Source organism: Hermetia illucens, chromosome 3, assembly GCF_905115235.1.
Source record: "Hermetia illucens chromosome 3, iHerIll2.2.curated.20191125, whole genome shotgun sequence".
NCBI classification, from domain to species: Eukaryota; Metazoa; Arthropoda; class Insecta; order Diptera; family Stratiomyidae; genus Hermetia; species Hermetia illucens.
Window position 1 is genome coordinate 47,485,605 of NC_051851.1, and position 22,452 is coordinate 47,508,056.

A 22,452-nucleotide genomic window follows, 5' to 3' on the forward strand; every position below is an offset into this window, starting at 1 on the left:
GTTAAGTTACATATCGGGAGCCAAGAAATATCCATTACCCGGCAGGTTGCATCAATTGCACTTTCCCTACTACTTGATTCGCCCAGTGGCGTCACTAAGTGTTTCAATCAAACTCCATATTTTTTCCCATTTCAGAATTCAAAATTACAACAAATGTAGGGAGCTGGTTATCAATGCCTTCGCAGCTGATTCCCACTTTATTTGTATCTATGACTAGCTGACCCGGCAGACTTCGTACTGCCTTCCGTTATTTTTAAAAATTTGTCGATTAATTATTTCCGATACATACATTTTAGTACATATTGAATATTATAAAAAAATATTCTGGTATATAATACCTTGAAAGTGGTCATGAAATTGTCCTGTATAATATGTATAGCGCCAAATGATGTCATCTGGAAACAGCTGTTATATTTCTGAATGTTGGCCAAGAAGTGCTTAGAATCATTTCCAATCCCAGAAACTAAAGATCGTAAAGGGTCTGGTGGTGGAAGCAATTGTGGCAGTTTTACTTTCCCTCCAGCACAACATGATCCAGTAGATTCATGAGTGTATTTTAACGCCTTACAATATTTACAAATTATTTTCTTTTCCCCAATTGTTACCGATTTGTCGGCACTGTAATCAGTTGCCGGATCATAGTGGAATGCAGCTCGTTCAAGAATCACAGGAGCATTCCGTCTGCGGCTTCGATCAATTTCATTATTTCGTGATTGCTGTTGTTGTGTTTGATGTGCACCAATTCGTTGCATTCTAAGTCTATCTACTTCATTATCACTCACTAAATAACGCAATTCTGACATAGCAATACAACTATTTTCTTGATCCGTCTCTCTCTGGTCATCAGTGCGGTTAGCACGTGAGGTAGCTCTTCGCACATTTGATTGACTGCGACGACCTAAGTCAGGTCGTCTTCTCCTCGGCATCGTAAATTGTAAATAATCAAAGTGAGAAAATTTTTCGCTCACTTTGCAGTAAAATGTCACAATCACAAAATATCAAAAAATAAGGGCACATTTCCTGGAATGTCACTATCACAAAGGATCGCCAAAGTAAAGAAAGTCCCCGCACACTCATAGATATCGTAACATAATATCGTAATACTTCTTTCCGTGTTCTAAAGTGCAACAGAATGGGTTGACATATTAGTTGGTTGTCAAATCTGATGTCAAATATTATCGTTGCGTTCAGAAATTTAATTTGTAACAAAACTTAATATCTAGTCTAGGTGTAGGTAGTCTAGTTTGGTCTTGAAATATTTATGGAAATTCAGAGAAGGTTTAAACGGTGAGAAACAAAAATACTAAAAACAGAAATTCTATTTTCCAATACATGTTCTGAGCTGTGAAACATTTTATGTCTTTTGTCTTTTTAGAAATAAAAGATTGTCACTTGGTTGTAATATGAGGTCCGATGAACACAGTGAGTGATTGAACTTTATTGAATATCAATAAAGTTCAAATTGACTCTAAATTTTATTTAGAAAAAAACGTTTATATGGGAAGAAGAAAAGTGCTGTTTTTAGGGTTTTACCGGCAATTTTTCGAATTTTTCTCTTAAACCTTCCCTAGACCTCCACGGACATTTCAAAACCAAGATAAGATAAATCCGTTCAGCCGTTCTCAAGTTTTAGCGAGACTAACGAACAGCAATTGATTTTTATATATAAGAAGGTATGTCTCGACGATTTGAAGATCGAGCTAAACAACAAACTATTCCGAAAGAATGGAAGATTCGTCAGGTATGAATCCTCAACTTCATTCGGTAGAAAATAAGAATCACCAGCAAACGTTTTACTTTGGAAAATATTATATCTATTGAACATGGAGAGAATGTACTTTGCAGGACTTCAATTCACTTAGATTCAGTTTCTTATAATTTAAAGTAACGAAAAAATAGATTCGCCCAACGTGGGGCTCGAACCCACGACCCTGAGATTAAGAGTCTCATGCTCTACCGACTGAGCTAGCCGGGCATGCAGAAAACATTTTTCAGAGAATTACTGTTGGAATATCATAATGCGATGTGAGATGTGTGTATATCATGAGATATATTTGTCGCACGCGTTAATAATTCTCATGATATTTACCAACAGTCGAACCAATCCCATCTAAAGTTACACACCACATGTATGTAGAGCCCGCTGTGATATATCCAGTGGTTCACAGCTATTTCAACCAGAAAATTTGAAAAATTTAAACGTAGATTTGCACACATAAGTGTGTGTATAAATAGAACTTGCAAAAGAAAGACAGTAACACAATTTTTCCCAGGCATACATAAATTTGTTTGACAACTAATTTCATAATGAAAACAAATCGAAATACCGGAAGCTGGCGCTTCGGGTATAAAGTTTTGTGTTCATCTTATGTGAAAAACTTTGTACGGACAACACCAACCATAACCAGCACATAACCAACACGCTTACCAGCGTGGAAAGTCCTGTGAGTTTGCTCTTCATTCTTTGGTCACAAAGATAGAGGATGCAACTTTGAATGGTGAGTACGCGATGGAGGTGCTTGTGGACATTGAAGCGGCTTTTGATTGTGCCCTTTTTCAAAAACTTTGTGATGCCGCCAGAGAGCATGGTGTTGATGATGCTTTAATTAAGCGGATCGATCCATGCTATATTAACGCAGAGATTGTGCGCTGAGGTGGGTGGCGATCGCTATCTGACTGCAGAAGCAACGAAGGGCTGCTCCCAAGGAGGTGTGCTTTCGGCACTTCTGTGGAGTATGCTGATCGACTCACTACTCGAACTGCAAAATTTGCCAATATACGCTTAAACTTATGCTGACGACGTGGCTGTGCTTGCTATTGATCGGGATCTTGGAACGGTGTGTAGGAATATACAACGTGCCGTTGATTTAATGGACATTTGGTGCCTCAGACATGATCTTTCAGTTAATCCAAATAAAACCACAATGGTATTATTCACAAAGAGGAGAAAACTGGATGGACTTTGGCTCCCTGAGATGGGGGGGGGGGGGAGAACTGAAATATCTGAGAGTCACACCTCTTTGGAACAAACATGTAGAAATAAAGATGAAACGAACTCTTAGAGCTGATGGGCTGTGCAGACGGACCTTGACTTTGCTGTGGACCTTCCAACCAGGGCAAAGTGGAAGACCGGCGGCGTGTTGCAAGACTATGACACGGTATTCTTTACGGACGGATCAAAGATGGCCTATGGAGTCGGCGCGGGGGTTTTCTCGAATACACACGGTGTATCCAAGTCGTATGGTCTCCCAGGTTTCACCAGTGTATTCCAGGCGGAAGTACTGGCGATATTGGAAGTCTGTCGATGGCTGGAGCGTGATTCGAGCCCCAAGCGTAACATAGCCATTCTGACCGACAGCCAAGCGGCCATCAAGGCCTTGTACTCAACGACGACATCTTCCCGGTTGGTGGGGCAATGCAGAGACACGCTCAACCATCTGGCCGGCACGCTCAAGATCACTCTCCTCTGGGTTCCCGGGCATAGGAACATAGAAGGGAATGAGCGGGCTGACGGATTGGCCAGGCAAGGCTCTGCTCTTGGCAGTCCCTCGGGGAACACAGTCGGTGTTCCGCTGGCGGCTGTCGGGGGCCGAGTCTACTCGCACTACCTAGCAGCCGCGGGCCTGAGATGGCGAAGGCTTACAAGCTGTGCCAAATCAAGGAGAATTTGGCCCGCTTATAACATAGCCCGATCACGAGAGCTCCTGTGTCAGATGCGCGCAAATGCATTCAAGATTACGGCGGTCTGCACGGGGCACTGGCCCATAGGGGACCATGCCGCTAGGCTCGGCTTACCCTACAACTCGCATTGCCGAAGCTGCGGAGAAGGAAGGGAAACCCTCATGCACTTTCTCTGCGATTGCCCGGCTCTGGCTCGAGTCAGGCTGCGGACACTGGGTAAACCATTCTTTGGGGACCTCAGTGAGATTTCTAGTTACAGGGTCGGAGAGCTGCTTTCCTTCGTGAATGCTACGGGCTGGCTCTGAAGATCCGAGCCAGCTGGACTCCGCTTCCCTGTCCCTATAACAACAGTCACGGTCTTAGGAGTTTATGCCATCAAAACGGCGCACCAAAGCGCTAATTGGGCTCCTCGGAGCGGCCACTGATACCTACCTACCTTCGTGGCGTCCGGGGTAGGCGCACTGCAGTTTATTGAAGGAACGATGACTGATGAAGACTACATCAAAATTTAAAAAAAAATCTGCGCCATAGTGCTGAGAAACTAGACATCATAGAGTTGTTCCCGCTTTACCAGAATAACGGCTCCTTTACAACTCTTCTAAAGTATTAGACACACCTCCCCAATCACCGGATCTGAATCCCATTGAAAACCTATGGGACCTATTGTACCGCAATATTTGTCAGCGCCCACCCGTCACAAATAAAGCAGAAATAAGAACGCGACTCCTCGAAGAATGGAATAATCTTCCCACACCTTCGAACCCTGGTGGGTTGTTAGCCGTAATTAAAGCCAACGGTGGATACGCGATGTATTAACTATTTTGATTCTACTTCTTGAGCGCGATTGATCTCATTATTTGCCGTGTTGACATACCTTTTTTGACTGTGTAGTTGGATTTTCTCTCATTTTCCTACGGCTGTGCTAATTTGATTCACTTTTCTCCATTGGCGTAATTATCTAATTGTTTTCCTACGTTTCCCCACGTGTTCATTTTATTTGGCGTTGTCGACAAACTTTTTTTGACCACTGTATATTAATTGATCGTGCACCTATTTTCGATTTATTTCGTGCACATTGTTTGAAAATTTTCGTGTACATTGTTTGAAAATTTTCCGGACTTGTTTTGAAAATACATTTTAGAACAAAATGAGGAAGGAAACAACAATTGAATAGTGAAAAATTATAATTAAGCTTGTTTATGATGGGAAAACTTATCGCGAAGTTGTGTGTGATCCTTCAAAAGTATGCCCACATGATTGCAAGCTGTGATAGATGTTCAAGGCTACCCAACCAAATACTAAAAGGACTGCCCCAAAAAGTGAAGGAGGTCTCGTTCTCAGAACCTATCCAACCGAAAAATCTGAAAAAATCACAGTGATGCATCTATACGAAACCTAGTCCTCAAAATACATCCCGTTCCAATATCTGCACAAATAAAGTTAATAATAATATATTACCACGTTTTAGAAATTTACTGGAAAACTCCCCTTAAGTTCATCCCAGAAATACAAAATTTGGCATCAGCATAGGCGATAATATAGGACATAATCCTGAAAAGTTTGAAGGCAGTCCAGCTATTATTAATAAACTTACAGAAGGTCAAAATTTCGCATTACAGGTAAATTAATTGCACCCTAAGACATGTATGAAGTCATCATCATACAAAGTGAAATTATATGAACGGCGGGGTCCATGGGGACGTTTTAGTCTTCCTTTTTTGGCTTTTTTTTAGTTAGCATAGCATATCAGTTTTGATTACTCGAGGGAGACATGCGCAGATGGTCACCAATATAATAGACATGTGGGTACCTGGTTACCAGCGGTTTTTAATATATGTACGTACTTTTCTGCACGGAGTAAAGTGGAAATGTGTGAAGATTAGTTAGATCAATTTATCAATGCGATAATAGACAATGTTTGTTTATTTAGGATGAACACAATAGTTATGCCTTTGATATGTATGAACATATGTGTATCTTAGAGAAAAATATTGTGGAATATTTTGTATTCTTAGCTAGCTAAGATGAACACAAAACTTTTTACTTGAAGCACCGACCTGGATGTTTTTTTATTATGTTATTGAGAGGAAATATATTGCTTTTGGAAAAACTAAAAAACTATTTTATTTGCTGCAAAGTTTTATTGTAGTATAATCCAAAGCAATAAATTACCACTATCTATCTCAATTAGGCACTACCCCAAAGCTTTATTTACATATATGCACATATAAATACATACATATATCTGTCTCGAGTAACTGATATTGATATATAAATGACTAAAAAACTAAAACGAAACGTTTCCCTGCGACCTCCCATTCACGTAAACTGACTTTGTTGTGGTATGACGAATTGATATGCTATGATGACGTTATACGCGTTTTAGAATGCACGAAATTCATACAAAATCGAAGTTCCGCCTTCTATAACTTTGTTAATAATCGTTCTTCCTGGAGTTATGTCTTATGTTGTCTCTTATGGAAGTGCCGAATTTGATAATTCTAACATAAACTTACGGGGATTTTCCAGTTAAATTTCTAAAATATGTTTATATACTATTATTAACTATATTTGGGCAGATATTGGAAAGGGATGTATTTTGAGGCCTACATTTCGTTTAGAGATACCACTGTGATTTTTTTCAGATTTTTCGGTTGGATAGGTTCTGAGAACGAGACCTGTTAGATTTTTTAAGGGTTATATTTTGAACCCTCACTCTCCTACGTTTCACTCGAGATCAATTATGGGACTAATTTCTAAAAGTACTAATTGAGCCCTTTCATTTGATATCCCACATGGTCACATTCTATGAAAAAAAATTTTGCACCCTCCATTCACATTCCCGCTTAAATTTAACACAAAAGGGCTCCATTTGATGTATGTAAAGCGAACGATAGATCACACGCTCTCATCAATTTTCGTGACAACCGGTCCAACGGTTTCCGAATAAATCGGGTGTGATAGACAGTCAGACAGATGACAGACAGACATCGACTCAATTTTAATAAGGTTTTGTTTCACACATGAGATGCTCTACCATGCGTCTTCTTTAAGCCGGCCCTGGTAAAAGTCATCCGTAATGCTAAGTAGATGTGAGAGGCACCATCCTCTTTAAGTCCACCCAACTACTGGCCAATGTTGATGATATTGATATCATGGGAAGAACGACCAGAAGTGTACAACCTGCCCTTCATCCAGATCGAGCAGGCGGCGCGAGATTTTGGGCTACATATTAACGAAGACAAGACGAAATATATGGTGGCAATGTCAGCATCCAAAACCACAGAGGCAACAACATCAAATGGGTTTGGTGAAATGAGAGCAATAAAGATAGGAGACTACAACTTTGAGATTGTTGATAATTTCTCCTATCTAGGGTAGAAAATCACAATCGATAACAGCTACCACTATGAAATCCGCGCACGATTGTTGGCAGCCAACAGAGCCTATTTCAACTTACAAAAACTGTTCCGCTTGAAACGTCTCACCATAGGGTCAAAGCTCTTACTGTCCAAGCCAATGATCTTGCAAGTTTCCATGTATTTCTCGGAGACTTGGGTTCTTAGCAAGAAAAATTGCGAACTTTTAGCCGCGTTCGAATGAAGAATCTTCCGAAGAATTTGTGGCTCGTACAAGAGGATAGATGGTTGCGTAGCCTCTATAACGTGGAAATTTATGAGCGATAAAATGACCATTTGGTTGTGGATAAAATTTAACTCGAGACACTTAATTCGTATGGATGAGGATGATCTGGAAATTCTATAAAGGCAATGTCTAGGGTAGAAAAAGGAGACGTGACAGATCCTGCCTCAGATGGAGCGATGGGGTAGGTCAGGATGCCAGACAGCTTTAAGGGATATGGAATTGATGGTTCTCGGAGTGGAATGTGAAGCTCTTTATTAAGGCACACCTAGAACGGATACTGGTTGTTGCGCCGTTGTTGATGATGATGATATTGATTTCATATTGAAACTCAAGCCCAAAACAACATAGTTTCACATATTAAAATTTTAGATAATTTTTACGGTGAGAAAATAATTTTTAACAGAACGCAACTTGTACTATTTTTATTTAAAATAAAGATGGTTTTTGCTTTTTCGCTAGTATTTTTTATTTTATTCGCATATACCGACATTTCGGGAACCATTTTTTGCCTTCATCAAAGCTACATGATGAAGACCATCTAATTATTTCAAATAATTTAATCGCAAGAAACACCGCAGGTTAGCTCAGAGATTTTTTAGCTTTCGTTCTTATTTTAGCAAATTCTCGAACATTTTATATAGAAGGACACGAAATTTTAAGTAATCACATAGCAAAAAGCAATTGAAGGTGTGGATTATATACGCAGGACGGCAAAAGACCACTACCCTTAAAATTAGTACCCTTCGTTTGGCTCTAATGCGAATTCGCGTTGTGTTTCTAACAATATGTTTTTATAGTTCCAATATTTGCGTGACTCTGGTGATTGAAAGGGTATTAATACATTTTCTCGTGGCAACTTCACAATAAATATGATAACTTTGTCTACCAGGCTGTTGGCTTAAGACTTTTTTATACTTCTTCATACCTTTATTGACGTCAAACGAATTTTCTTTTCGATTTGTCCATTCAATATTTAATTAAATAGTAAAGTCTACTTACGGGTTGTTTTTCGGATCCCTCATCCATTCACGATATTTCAATTGAGCCGCATTCGTGCACCGGTCGTAATTGTAATTGCAGGCCAATTCCACAACTCTCGAGTGATGTGTAAGAGTTAATTCGTCACCACTGTCCGGTTCATCCAATGTGTAATGATCAAAAGCTGGTCGCACAATAAATTTCATGTATGCCTGAAAATCATGTTTAATTAGGAAAATTGCTGGAAGTGATTGTGAGTTCTCCAATGCTTACCCTAAATGATTCATATGCAGGTTCCCTATTCAACATGTCGTTAATATATTGAAGACCGTTATAACCAGCGGCCCAAAGCAAATGATTTTCAACATGTCCACGCATTTCTAACAAAAATGTAAGGGGAATATCATATGTTAGGTACTCAGCTCTAGCTAGATGTAATGAATCGTCTAATAGCTGTGCCTTTGTGATATCAGGAAGAAGTTTGAAATTTTTCTTTAGAGCGATCCAAAGTGAATAGTCATAGTTGACACGATAGTAGCCATTACGATTTACATTAACAACAACTCTGCTATCAGGACTACTGTCGAAAATAAGAGGAATCTTAGCACTTTTATTCTGCAACCAGTAAATATTCTCTGAAGCTTCATCTCCATCTATTTGGTATGTGATAGGAATATTCCACAATGTCTCATCCTCGATGTCTTTATGTGGTAATAGATATCTTTCAAGAGAAGCGAACATTTGATTAAACAGTAATAAACATTGATTAACAATAAAATTTCTTACCGCTCCTGATTGACCTCTATGCCATTTCCCAACTTCTTAACAAAAACAACTGGATAACTAGGTTGCAAAATCCACGAGTCCATGATTTCCTTTATAGTCATATTTTCCGGTAAAGTTTTATATTTCAATCCATGTTCAGTCATCACTTTCCACAGATCATCTTGGATAGCATTAGAATATTCGAATCGTCTTAGATACTCTTTGATAGCGCCAACGAAAGCATCATCGCCTAAGAAAGAGTTCAGCATGCGGAGTAGTATGGCACCTTTAGCATATGAAATTGGATCAAATATTCTCCGAATATCTATTGCTGAAGTCACTGGGAATGAAATCGGATGCGAACTTTTATCCGAATCTTTGGACATTGCCTGGTTGAATTCCCGAATGGTGAACGTCTCCAAAAGCTTCCATTCAGGTTCGAACTAAATCAAAATGTAAATAAACATTAGCTCGGAAGCAAATCGAACAGAAATAAACACAAAATGAAATTACATACATTGTTGATAGCTAAGTAACTCATATAGGTTGCGAATCCTTCTTTCAACCACAAATCATCCCACCATTTCGGTGTTACCAAATTTCCAAACCACTGATGGGCCAACTCATGAGCAATAATTGATGATACATATTCCTTGTGTGAAGCAGATGAGCTCTGTGCTTCGCCTTCAGGTACAAGTAGGGCAGAATCTCTGAAAATGAAAAGAAAACAATGCCGGAAATAGTATATGTTGAAAACATACTTGTAGACAGACGTGAAATGCAAGAAATATTTGCTTTTTCTGGATATGAATGGAGATCCAAAAATAGTTCTGAATAGTGAACCCTAGTGAATGTACTAATGTTCATGTGACTGGAAGTGTTTTATTGAACACATTTCTGAGTGATTTGTCCATTTTATTGAGGTAATAACAGTTAATTATAGATTTAGAAAGTGATCTACTGCGCGGCGATTTACAGGAAACGTAGAAACAGAAAAATAAATTAAAATGGATGTAAAACTCCATCTGGACAAAGTCTGTTGATCAAAGGAAATGATGACACTCAACTTGATTATCATTCCAGCAACTCTCTCTCAGTATTTCTGTTTATGAGGGATGATACGTTTAAATAATATTAGGTTGTTGCAAATGAAATGGCCGTTTTGGTACTTAAATTTAAAACGACTGTAAAGCTTACAAGAATGCATTTATTTAATCAAAATAGATGCCAGTCGATTCAAAATACTTCTCCCAACGAGATTCAAGAGCATGTATGCCAGTTTCGTAGAAGTCGAGTTGTCGGGTGTTGACAAATTCGTCGAAGGCAATTTTGTCAGCCTCTTCGTTCCTAAATTGTTTTTCCGCCAAAAAATGATCCAAATGCTTAAAAAAGTGGTAGTCGGTTGGCGAAAGGTCTGGTGAATATGGTAGATGAGGCAGAGTCTCATACTGCAATTCGTTCAACTTTTGAACCATTGCTCTGGATATTGGATATATGATGTCGTGCATCGCCGTGAAGGAGTATCGCACCATCTCTGTTGACCAATTTCGGCCGTTGAATTCTCAATTTTTGGTGCATTTTTGCAATTTTAAGGTGCATTTCCTCGAGTTGGGCACAGTATTTCTGTGAATTTATCGTTTCTCCAGATGCTAAAAAAGAATAGTGGATAACTCCAACTGTAGACCACCAAACAGTCACCATTTCCTTCTTCGGATGGAGGTTCGGTTTCGGCATAAGCTTCGCTGGCTCATCAGCATCTAGCCATTGCGCTGATCGGCGACGATTGTCGTATAGCATCCACTTTTCATCACATGTCACTATTCTGTGCAAAAAGGGGTTGCTTCTGTTACGGGAGAGTAAAGAACTGCAAATGTCCATTCGAAGCGCCATGTTTTGTTCCGTAAGGGCTTGCGGTACCTATTTGTCGAGATTTTCACCTTTCCAAGTTGTTGCACCAAGTTGTTGCAAGTGCCGGGAAACTGTCGAATAGTGTACGCCCAGTTTTTCTGCAATGTCTCTCACAGACTGACGTTTGTCGGATTCACCTAGAAAACGCAGCTCGTCGCTATCAATCGATGGTCCTGGATGTCCATGTGGCTCACTTTGAAGGTTTACGTCGCCTGACCGGAATTTTTCGAACCACCGTCGTGTGGTTCGTTCGCTTGCCATATCAGCTCCAAATGCGCTGTTAATCTCCGCTACTTTATAACCGAGTTTGAATTCATACAGAAAAAGTATACGTTTTTGGCTCTTTTCCATCCTTTTTTCCTTTTCATTCACTGTTATAACAACGATGGTCAAAACTGAAATAACTCCTTGATTAAATGTAGGAGTATTTATACTTCATTATGCGACACCAAAAGCGCCATTTGGTGGTGGTTTGATACAGCAAAAAGCAACTAACTTCACTTGTTTACCAAATCGGCCATTTCATATGCAATAATCTAATAATTTAGATTCACAAGCCCAACCAACAGTAATCACACTTTAATCTTCTTTCTTTAATTTGATCTAATTACAAATCACGTTCCTCGATTGAGCAATAAATATTAATTTCCATTTGTAATGAAGCAATCATCAATATACTCGTATATGATAAATGAACAGCACCAAGTCATTGCTGGTGGGTTCTAAAATCATATTTTACAAACATGATATTGCATCTTTTTCCATAATTCACACATTCCCTCCAAACATTCAGATCTCTGATAAAACTATCCTACATGCAATGCCTACTTGTCTATTTGAGTCATCGCTTTCTATCTTATTACTCACCTGAATGTTATCAGGCCCCAATTTTCCATTGCACTAAATCCGAAATCGGGGACAGCGACCATATCGATTTTTGGTAGTTTGAACGGAATACCGAAATAGTTCTCGAAAAATGGAAGAACTTTGCGAGTGACTGTGTAGGCATATTTTGTCATATCAGTGACTTCAGGTCGAGTCCATATTTCAACACGTGGCGCATAGCGTTTGTCTATTTCTGAGTAGTTGGAGCTTACCATATTAGACACAATAAATGCCACAAGATAGGTAGACATTTCTGGGGAAGTTTCGAATTTATCTATCACATATCCAGGCCGATAGAATCTGTGAACGAAGAGAAAAAACGATTTATATGAAAGATTCATTCCACAAATAGATGGGTATTGACGGACTTTTTTTTATTTTTTAAGCTAAAAATATCATTTAGATTTATCAAAAAAAAAACCTTAATAATGTCTATAAGCATTCGTTAACAGTTGAGTAAAAAAAACAATAGTATACATTAATAAACACTGAATATTTGGAGTTCCTTCCGTAATATTTGGTGAAATAAAATAATTTTCAGAGGCTGCTGCTAATAGCAATGGACAGCAAAACAAACCTAAACAAATGTTAGTTATTCACTCAAAAGGCTGCCATGTTGTATTACATTTATATGTTAATGATGATTTTTCTATATATTCAACCCATACATGTCCATAGAGAATAACAGATAATATGCGCCAGACATAAATATAAATAAATCCCCCTAAATAGCTCTCGAAAAAGGAAAGTAGGGTCCATGAGAAAAGCAATACAGTGGTCACCACGGTAGGGGTAGTTGTTTAAAAAGTCGGAAACTGGAAGCCCGGTGCTTCGGTTGAATACACCCAATATTTAACTCGATACTTCATCTCTTAGGGAGTAGTAGTTTGACGTAAAAAAAACCAATTTTGACCTACTGTAACTTTGTTAAAAATAGTAGGATTTTCACCAAACTTTCCAATATGCTGCTCCATATTGCTAATGCTGCGGATCTGGGTTGACCTTAAGGTGGTTCGTAGTAAATTTTCAAAATATAATAATATACTACACTATATTTGTTTCAGATTTTTCGGTTGGGTTAGGTTGAGTTTCTGAGAACAGGTCCTTGAAGTAACTGACCCTTTTTGGACCTCCGCACTATTCCGATTCGCAACTAATGTAAAAACTAGTAATGCTGCGTAAAGTACTAATCAAGACCTTTCATGTGATACCCCATAAGGCTACATTCGGTGAAATCCGGTGCACCCTTTTTTTAAGTGCATTAGGACGGCAATTCACCATATGTGTGGGGTTCACATTTTACAACCTGTAGTGGCCGTGGCTATGCGACATTGACAACATTTTCTTTGCTTTATCCAGGGACAAGCTGACGGTAGAATGCGTTTAATAATATGCAATATTCCTTCGTTTTCACGGGACCGGCTGATCGAGAGACAGTTGATGAACAGGGAGATCATTTTTGGATGTTGGAGAAGAAGGTCGAGATTTTGAAATTGCTAGGAGTGGGTGGGATTGGCAGATTTGTGCTGTTCGTTGTGCCGACAAAACGAGAAGGAGGATTTGGACTGCGAGAAGAACTGAACGGAATAAACAATTCCGATTTCGATTTATATATTCGTTTTTTTCATAATTTGTTTTTCCTAAATTAGAAAGTGAACGAAATCGCGATATATTATTGAGAGGTTGTCATTTCGGGGCACATTTCCTTTTTGTTTCAATTTTGTGAACATCTCGTTTTTTCTTTGACCTAACTTCAGGAAGAGGTGAAAGATTAGTCGGCTGCAGCGAACATTTCCCAGGCGGGTCGAAGCCGCTAAACTTCTGTAAAAACATATTTATTTCGGATCGCTTAGGAGCAGTTAGGTCGCTATCCTTTTGTGAAGTCGAGCTCTCTGATTTCTAGCGGTGTTATAACCCATGCGAATCGTTGTGATTGAAAAGTTATCACTGTGCCTCTAATAGAAATCTCAAAATAAAACACTGAGATAAAAGTAAAAACAAATCGAGAAATCGGAAGCAGTACGCTTCAGGTATGACAGGTTTTGTGTATATCTTTTATAAAGACATTTAAGTGCGGATTTGTCACATTAGTACGTAATACGTAATATACGCATATATTATGTGAGAATATCCATTCAAAATCAAGAATTTCCAAAGAAGTAACAGCTTTGACCTATTATAACTTTGTTAGTAATGGTGCGCAAAGTAGGATTAAGCTCTATATTATAGCCTACATTGCTGCAAAATTTTATGGTGTTAGGATGAACTTAAGGGAGCTTCTGCAGCCAATTACTAACAATTCTAGTAATATACTATCATTGACTTTATTTGAACAGATACCGGTATGGAAGGCATTTCTGAGCCTAGCCACCATATAGTGGCAGCCTCTTGATTTTTTGCAGATTTTTCGATTCGACAGTTTCTGAAAATGGCCCCGTAAAATTAATGATCACTTTCGACTCCGCGAACTAACCACCTTCCCAACAAATGTCAAAATTAAGACAAACTTCGGAAAGTACTAACCAAGACATTTGATTTGATATCCCACATGACTATATTTGATGAAAAAAATCTATACCCCTATTTTGCATGTATTGGGACCTCCCTTTAAATTGGACGTAATAGGATGTAACTCACTGTATTCGTGAGCGTTCACAGTTCCCATCTTTCCCCCAAATTTGGTGTCAATCGCTACTACAGTCTCCGAGAAAAATGTGTGTGACGGACAGACAGGCACACAAACAGACAGTAAACCGATTTTTAAGGTTTTGTTTTACACAAAACTTTAAAAATGTCCAGCAATATATAAGGAAGTGGGAAAAACGAGAAAATGAACGGAGAGGCTAGTGAAAAGAAGGAGGAGTTGTTTGGAAATTTGCCGGGATTTTAAAGGGGACTGTACTAGACTTAAAAATCTTCCACTCATTTCTTCAGCGCATATCAATCGTTAAGTTTTTTCTTTGCAAAATGTTTTTACATCAATTTTCGAGTTTATTCGGTGTATCTGATTATAAACATGGAAGGAACATTGAGCGTATCTCAAGAGCCGAGAAGACCTAAGCTTAGGATTATAGTATTTGAGATAAAAAAACGAATTTTAAACTCTCATTTGTAGTAATGTTTGGTTACACACGAATGAGAATATGCAGAAATCTGGATGGATCCGTAAGTTTTTAATATTTTAATTTTTCTTATCTATTTTTATTATACTTATTCTTTTTTTTTGCATATAGTATTTATACATTCTTCACTATCATGTTAATTTTATTATTTATTTATTATTTTATTGTTTTTTGTTTCGAATTCTCCTTCGTATACTTCGTATTGTATTCTATTTTATTACTTATTGGAATGTATTTCTGCATTGTGAATTACAACAAAATTTTTTAATCTGAGGACTCGTTTTGTCTCTTCTCCTCCTTAGCCTTGCAAAATTCTCACATTTTTAAGATATCCTCCAGAATAATGGAGGATGTCAAGGAAGGAAAGGAACCGCAAAAGCCGCGCCTCACTGTAGATCCGAGGCAAGAGAAGCAAGGATCGAGACTGTGATCCATTGTGAATCTTCTCCCCTCGATCTCGGCACGCGGTCAAGCCGTTGTTTTTTTTATTTTTCATATTTTAGCATGCGTTTTGGTTTATCTCATTAGGCTTACGAGAATGTCCTTGTTTATTTGGATAATTTCAGGATCCGGTGCGGACCCGCGCACTGGTATAGACACGTAAATTTTGTATGTTTGTATTTGTGTGAGAAATCGAAGCGCTCGGCGAGCAAGCAACCGTCCGCCAAAGTCGGCCGATGGTTATGATAGAGTGTAACGATCTTGACGAGGTTCCTGCCAAGGAGGAAATTTGTAACACCAATTGAAACTGGAGGATATACAAGAAACGGACATCAAGAGCCTAAGGATACGACGGAACGCAGACCTTAACTATGTCTGTGGCGTCAGCTATAAAAACTCTGCCTGTGGATAAAGTCCACATCTGATGGGTAATGTAAGGCTTACGGTAACACAAAAAAGTGCTTCAAATGCTTCGGATTCGGATATATGGCGAAGGATCAACTATCCGGACTTTAATCACTCAGCTATCCGGACATTTCGAGCTGATCAAACCACTTATTATTTTCGACTTTATTTGCTGGGTGGATAGTTCTCCTCGCCGAATTGGAAGGCTTCGTTTTAGAGAGCATGCTTCAATTTCTTCAAAAACGAAGACCATTCAAATACGTCTTTAATCCAATCCTATCACACTCATCGATCTTGTCCTAATCTGCCGCACCTTTAACTTCTGGGCAAATGTCAGCCCCACCTGAATCCTCTTATTTTCCAGATCATACAGATCTAGATCATGGAAGAGAATCTTCTACGGATTCAACAGTTTTCCCAGATCTTTTTATCATTTCAACCCGAAAATCGTCTTTCGAATCCCTCTGAGTTCATAGAGTAGTCTACTACACTTTTCTATTCCCAATCTCAATTTTTAAAACTTTCCTATGGTTAATAACTAACCAAGCTTCTGACACCCCTCCCGTATGCACCCCATTAAACCCCACCCCCTTAAATTTGTTCCTTCCTCGCCTAAATTAATTTTTAAACAAATTCCCAAGGATTCGATTTTGTTCCCCATAATAACATGAAAATCTTTATTTTCCTATATACCTTCAGTAATAAAATAGTTTAACCCTTAGATTAAATTTTACAATTAAGGTGGGTCCTCCAGACGGGGCCACTTTCACTCAAATTGACCACGTGTTACTTGAGCGCCGCCCCCTGTCAGCCTTGTTAGAACAATGGAGGGGGGGGATGAAGAATATTATCGTTGATACGGCCACAAATATATTAGAACCCAGTCGCAAGGAAGGCGAAATAACTGGCTCGACGATGAATGCGAGTCAAAAATGCAGGCATGCGCAGAAACCTATTATGAACTTTTCGGCATACCTCGATGCTCATCCTGGCGAGGTAAAAAGGTAAATTTGATTTCCGGCCATACAGTCATATTGGAGCGATGGGTTAAGTATTTTGGTAAACTGCTCAGCAACCCGTATATCGGAGAGTCGGAGATTCCGCGTCTATATCGCCATGGGATTTGAACGATATCACGATCCTCTGATCGTGGATGAAATTCGGCTTTATAGAGTACAATGGGCAGGTTATCTAATCCGTACGGGAGAAGGGGATACAGCTCGAAAATTCAGTAAAGACAAAATTGGCAGTAGAAAAAAAAGACGTGGAAGCTCGAAAATTCAGTAAAGACAAAATTGGCAGTAGAAAAAAAAGACGTGGAAGACACTGCTTCGAACAGACCGATGGCAAGACGCCAGAAAGTTGCCAGAGGTATTTTTACTAAGTCAGGTCAAGATCGTACACCGGTCTTTACCCCGTTTATGATGATTCCCCCTCTCTACAACCAATTTTAATGTCCTAATTCCTCTCAAAATCAAACAAGCACCTTTGTGTGGATCTTGACTTTGGAATTTAAAGTTTAAACTAAATTTTCCTTCGGCTTTACATGTTACTATATTATTTGCGCCTTAAATGAGAGAATGTTCTATCTTTCATTGCCAAAATATAAACCAATATATGTATGCATGAACAGCTTCATTGAAGTTAAGTATTATTTTTTGTTATTCGACATGGGTTGCAATTTTTTGTTGTTGAATGCTATTTGATTCTAAGTGTGATGTCCTTGATGTTGATGGCAAAAAATGTGAGAAAATTTGTCAGTAAAATGTCATAGCGGTCGCAATCGTCTAGTTGTTTTCGAATATCTTAATCGTTCTTTCAAATCTATACTAATATCTATACGAGTATGTGCTCAACGCCCCATTTCACTTAATATTGTTTTCCATTAAATTTGCTGACAAATATACATGATTTATCACTTGATATGAAACTCCAATTTATATAAAATAATTTAGAAATTTGGCCACAAACCGAATACAAAGCATCATGATGAAAATACAGCAATCACTATTTTCCTCAAAACAAAAGTGAATAAGAAATAAAATTAGCTAATGAAATAAAATATATGACAGGAAAGCTAATGAGAAAAGCTGGCGAAACATTTTCTCATTTCAGAATATTTCAAAGAAAACTTCACTTCTCGTAGGATGCCGTTTGGACTGAAATATGTCTATTGCATACGGAAATGATTTGAAAATTCTTAAATGTAATATGCACCTAGGTATACTATATACCAATTTTTCATTTTCCGTATCTATATAAATATATCGCGTGGGAAACTGTTTTGCAGAAAGATTTATATTGCAAAAAGCCGCATTTATTGAAGATGTTTTGGACAGATAAACTCAACACCAAAATTATGTGACCTATAACATTTACACAAAATGAAAATGTCTTGACGGATGAGTAATGTGATTTAAATATTTATAATATAAATAAAAAATGTATATATGGAAAAATGTAGGAGAAAAAATCAATTAGAATGAGGTTAATTTTGGTCAGATAGAAATTATACTTAACCTAATTGAATTAGTACTTACGAAGTAATGGCATTAGGCATGTTTGATAGTCCCATTGTATTTTCAATATTGCGAACGAGGCTTATATCAAATTTAGCTTTTTTATCTGGCCGATCAATACAGGGAAAAGCTCGGCGAGCATCAATTGGTGAGAATTGTGTACTAGCAACCCATCTGAAAGAAGAAGAATGAATATAGTACTATTTTAATAAATATATTAATAGTATAAATACAAACATTATATTCATATGTATAATTATAATCGTTCATGCAACAATCAATATTAGATCAGAGCCTTGAAGTGTGATGGAACACGTCATTCAAGACCGTAATGGTACACTGCAGTACAATGTAGGAGGCAATGTGGTCAGCATTGCGTTCGCCCGAGATTATTACCCTGATTTGAGGCAGGTACTCATTCACAGCTGAGTCGACTGGTATCTGACATCCAGTCACGATACAAATCCCTCTGTCACCAGTGATTCATATGTATACATATATACAATTGTAGGGAAAGTATAAGAGCAAGAATTGTATCGACGCTGGGCATGCACTGCTTGTCCCGAAAATGGACGTTCTTTCTCTCAGTTTAGGAGGTGACTTTAACGCAAAAAAATGAATTCTGGGGATCTAGGTTAACAACATTCAAAAGCAGAGCATTATTTGAGGTTGGAAGAACTTGAAAGTGCATTTTCCACTCCAGTAGTAAGCTTACATACTGGACTGACATAACAACAACAACTGAGGTCATTGAATTCTTCGTAACTAAGGAGTTCTCAGACGAATACATCCATGTTGTCAAATATGAAATATGTCTGATCACTCGCCTGTCATGAGGCTGGCCAATGAAAAAGTGAGGAGAAAAGGTTATCCTCCCAGGCTAACTAATAGACAAACAAAATGGGAAGCAAGTATTCAAAAAGTACATCCAAGAAAACGTTTGCATAAATGACAAAGTCAACACTGCTTATCAACTTGAGGAGGAGATCGGTTTGCTAACGACGAAGACTGATTAAAAACTACACTGATTGCTCTGCTGTTGTTAACAAATTAATTGCAGAGAAACGTAAAGCTCGCAAACTATGGCAAGAAACTGCACAACGGAAAGGAAAAACCCGTGACAAACATATCATTTCCTTAATCTCGCCTTGCTTCAATGTTTACTTATTTGCTAATGTATTTTTCAATAGACGAATCTAAATGGTTCGTTCTATGTCGCTCACCCAATCATTTTTCTCGTCCCTTTCTTCTACGCTTCTTTTACCATTCTACTGCCTGGGGCGATTCATTGTGGGAGTCCACTCACGCCCCTTCAAACTGACTCCTACTAGTTTGCTAATGGCTTAGCTTGGCGTTTGCCTACGATATATTCATTTCTCTTGTGGGTCTGGTGATGTGGATCTTTTCCGAGTCCTTTGGCTAAACCAAGTGCCCCCCCCCCCCCCGATCTCTCAAGGCCCAACACTCAGTCACTTGTGCTCCTTTCTGATTTTCTTCTTTTTTTCTTCGACATAGCTGTATTTTTACGATTACAAAGGAAAAAGTAAGCTAGTTTTCCTTCGAACTCAACATTTCTGCAATGATTTTTTCTTTTTCTCGCGCTCCTGCCCAGCACTTCGAATTTCTTTTCGCCGTTGCGAACATTATATATAAGACAATCCGGTGGACCCAAGGCGATGCAGATACTGCCTGTAGCAACCATTTAGCCTCCCTAGGTTTCCGCTTAAGCTGAACCTTAATGTTGGGAATGAGCCTGTGCCTTCGTAGCCTCATCCCATCTGCGTTGTCAGAGATCATGCGACGCTGACCTTGTTCCCTTCCTGCGTTCCGTGTGCCGCTCCATATGTTTTGCACAGTACAGCACACTCATTCCTTTCGCGGAATGTCAACTGCTTCATCTGATGTGGTTCTAAAAGCGTTACAAATCTTCAAAGATATCAGCCGGTAAACTGAATTCACCAGCTACTGCCTCTAAAACTTTGAAAGCGACACTGTTTCGGCCAATCAATATTCTGCAATATTTTTGCAAGTGCCGCGGCGCCACTGGCTGCCTTTTAACATGGTTATGTTCTCTACCCACAGGTATTTAACAACGGACTTTTAGACGACGGTATGTCCACCGACTTCCACTTGGACAGGGTTTTTCTTTCTATGGTTCGTTATTAATATCGTAAGATCCTCATCCATCCGGCCAACCTGTCTCTTTCTAGCTAGGACCCCGCTTTCACATTGTTTCCGTCGCGTGGACCTCTATACCCTTTGGGTACTTTTTTTGTGACAAATACAGTCGGGTCATTCGTAGAACCGACAATCGCAGCCTCTTTTGGAAAAGTAAGCACCCCATTATAAACAGTATACAGTGCTGGTATTCCCACTGTGACGATGTATTTTTTAGGAGCCTCATTTTTCGTGTACCAGAGAGCCCACTCCGAGAGATAATTTTCGGCCGGACTCGTCAAATATCTGGGAACACCTATGTCAGCCAACGCCCGTTTAATTCTGTATTAGTTGGCCGATTTGAATACCTTTTCGATATCCAATGTTAACAAGACACAACAGCCACCAGGAACCAGCGTCCTTTCTGCCAGATTCACCACCATGGTTATTGAATCCAACATAGAGTGAGCACATCGAAAGTCATACTAGCTCGCCGACAAACCATTGTTGGTTTCGACGATGGATAGCAGTTTGTTGTAGCTGATTCTCGCCATCATCTCTCCCATTGTATCCAACAGGGTGGCTTATTGGGAAGAAACAAACAATTTTGTTTTTTCTACTGAGCAGGGAATATTCCTTCTCTTAGGTATGCCTCGGTGGTAGCGAAAAAATCAGGCCTAGTCTTCACTGCCAGTTTCAAAGCTCTGTTAAGGAAGCCATCCATACCTGGGGCCTTGTTGTAAGCAATTCTACCACCCCACCTCATCGGCAGTTACTGCAGCAAGTATGCATTCATTCAGCAGGACGAACATTTGCTTACCGTTTTTTTCTTGGTGAGCAAATAGAGTGGTGACAATCTCTTTCAGGAGGCGCTGGCAGGCTTTTCATTGCCAATCTGTAGTGCCCACCCAAGGGTTTATATCAGCATGGTCGCACAACTTTTAAAGTAGTCCTCTAGTCTCTCAACACAGTTGTTTATGTGTCTCCTTTCGACGGTCGCTATCGTGTTCTCACTTAAGCCTGTGGTAAGGCCTTCCTTCCCGGAAACATGCGGCTCACGGAATTAGGATACGATTGCTTAAGCAGTAGTTGGGTTTCCTACTGGAGGCAGTCGCCTTCTGGGCATCGCATGCTTCCGACTTGAGTGTCACGAAACGTGTCCCCCTCAAACGCTTTGGTGGTTCACCCGGGCAAACCACCTGGCAACCAACGAGTGTTCTCTTTCGAGCTCGATTCGCCCTTGATTTCCATGCAAATTGCCTGGCGGTCACTGTAACTATAGTCTTCATTAACTTGCCAAGCGACTCTAGTGGCTAAAGCAGGACTCACATATGTCAGGTCAAATAAAACTCTAGGCTCCTTCCTCTAAAAGTGTACGAGTTCTCGACATTCGCGAATACCGGTGTCAGTTCAGTATCTGCTCGTACTCGGAAAGTGTAGCGCTTTGTTCGTGATCACTTGTATAGAGGAGAGTTAGACCTTTCAGATGCTATGTGGTTTGGAGGGTCTAGGGTAAAGTGGAGGAATCTTTCGAAAAACTTTAAACGCTCCTTTCACTTTTGTTCTGACAAATGCATCTTTCGGATGCTCCATAATCTCCTGAAAGATTTCTTCTTCCCAAATACATTTAGCTGCTTGGCCCGTTTGATCTTTGGTCCAAATGCCACCACCGTGATTTCAATATGGCTTCCAATATAGCCGCATCGATATTTTTCTCGCGACGAGATACGAGATATAGTTGATTTGTATCAACCCCATCTGCGATTTGGGTTAATTTGCTTTACTGCATTCCGGACACTCGCCGCTGTCTGCAATGTGCTGAATGGCCACACCTTCCTTCTCTTTGCACAGCAGAGCAACCCCACAGTTCTTGCTGATGTGGCCTTTCGCTCCGCATCTCCTGCGCTGCTTCAACCTGTCATCTGAACTGGTAAATGGCTTCGCAA

The 22,452-nt window shown here is 39.3% G+C and overlaps 1 protein-coding gene and 1 non-coding gene across 3 annotated transcripts in view; both read right to left on the reverse strand.

Moving 5' to 3' along the window:
* Positions 1 to 22,452, reverse strand: part of LOC119650768 (aminopeptidase N) — a 221,229-nt gene that overhangs the window by 18,948 nt on the left and 179,829 nt on the right. For both annotated transcript variants that reach the window (XM_038053870.1, XM_038053871.1), the window contains 6 exons: positions 18,371 to 18,523; positions 11,845 to 12,162; positions 9,587 to 9,779; positions 9,091 to 9,512; positions 8,578 to 9,025; positions 8,326 to 8,516 (listed from right to left, as the gene is read on the reverse strand). In XM_038053870.1, coding sequence (XP_037909798.1) covers positions 8,326 to 8,516; positions 8,578 to 9,025; positions 9,091 to 9,512; positions 9,587 to 9,779; positions 11,845 to 12,162; positions 18,371 to 18,523 — 1,725 coding nt within the window. The remainder of the gene's footprint in view (positions 1 to 8,325; positions 8,517 to 8,577; positions 9,026 to 9,090; positions 9,513 to 9,586; positions 9,780 to 11,844; positions 12,163 to 18,370; positions 18,524 to 22,452) is intronic.
* Trnak-cuu lies at positions 1,903 to 1,975 on the reverse strand. The gene has a single exon. It is a non-coding gene; the product is annotated as a tRNA-Lys (tRNA).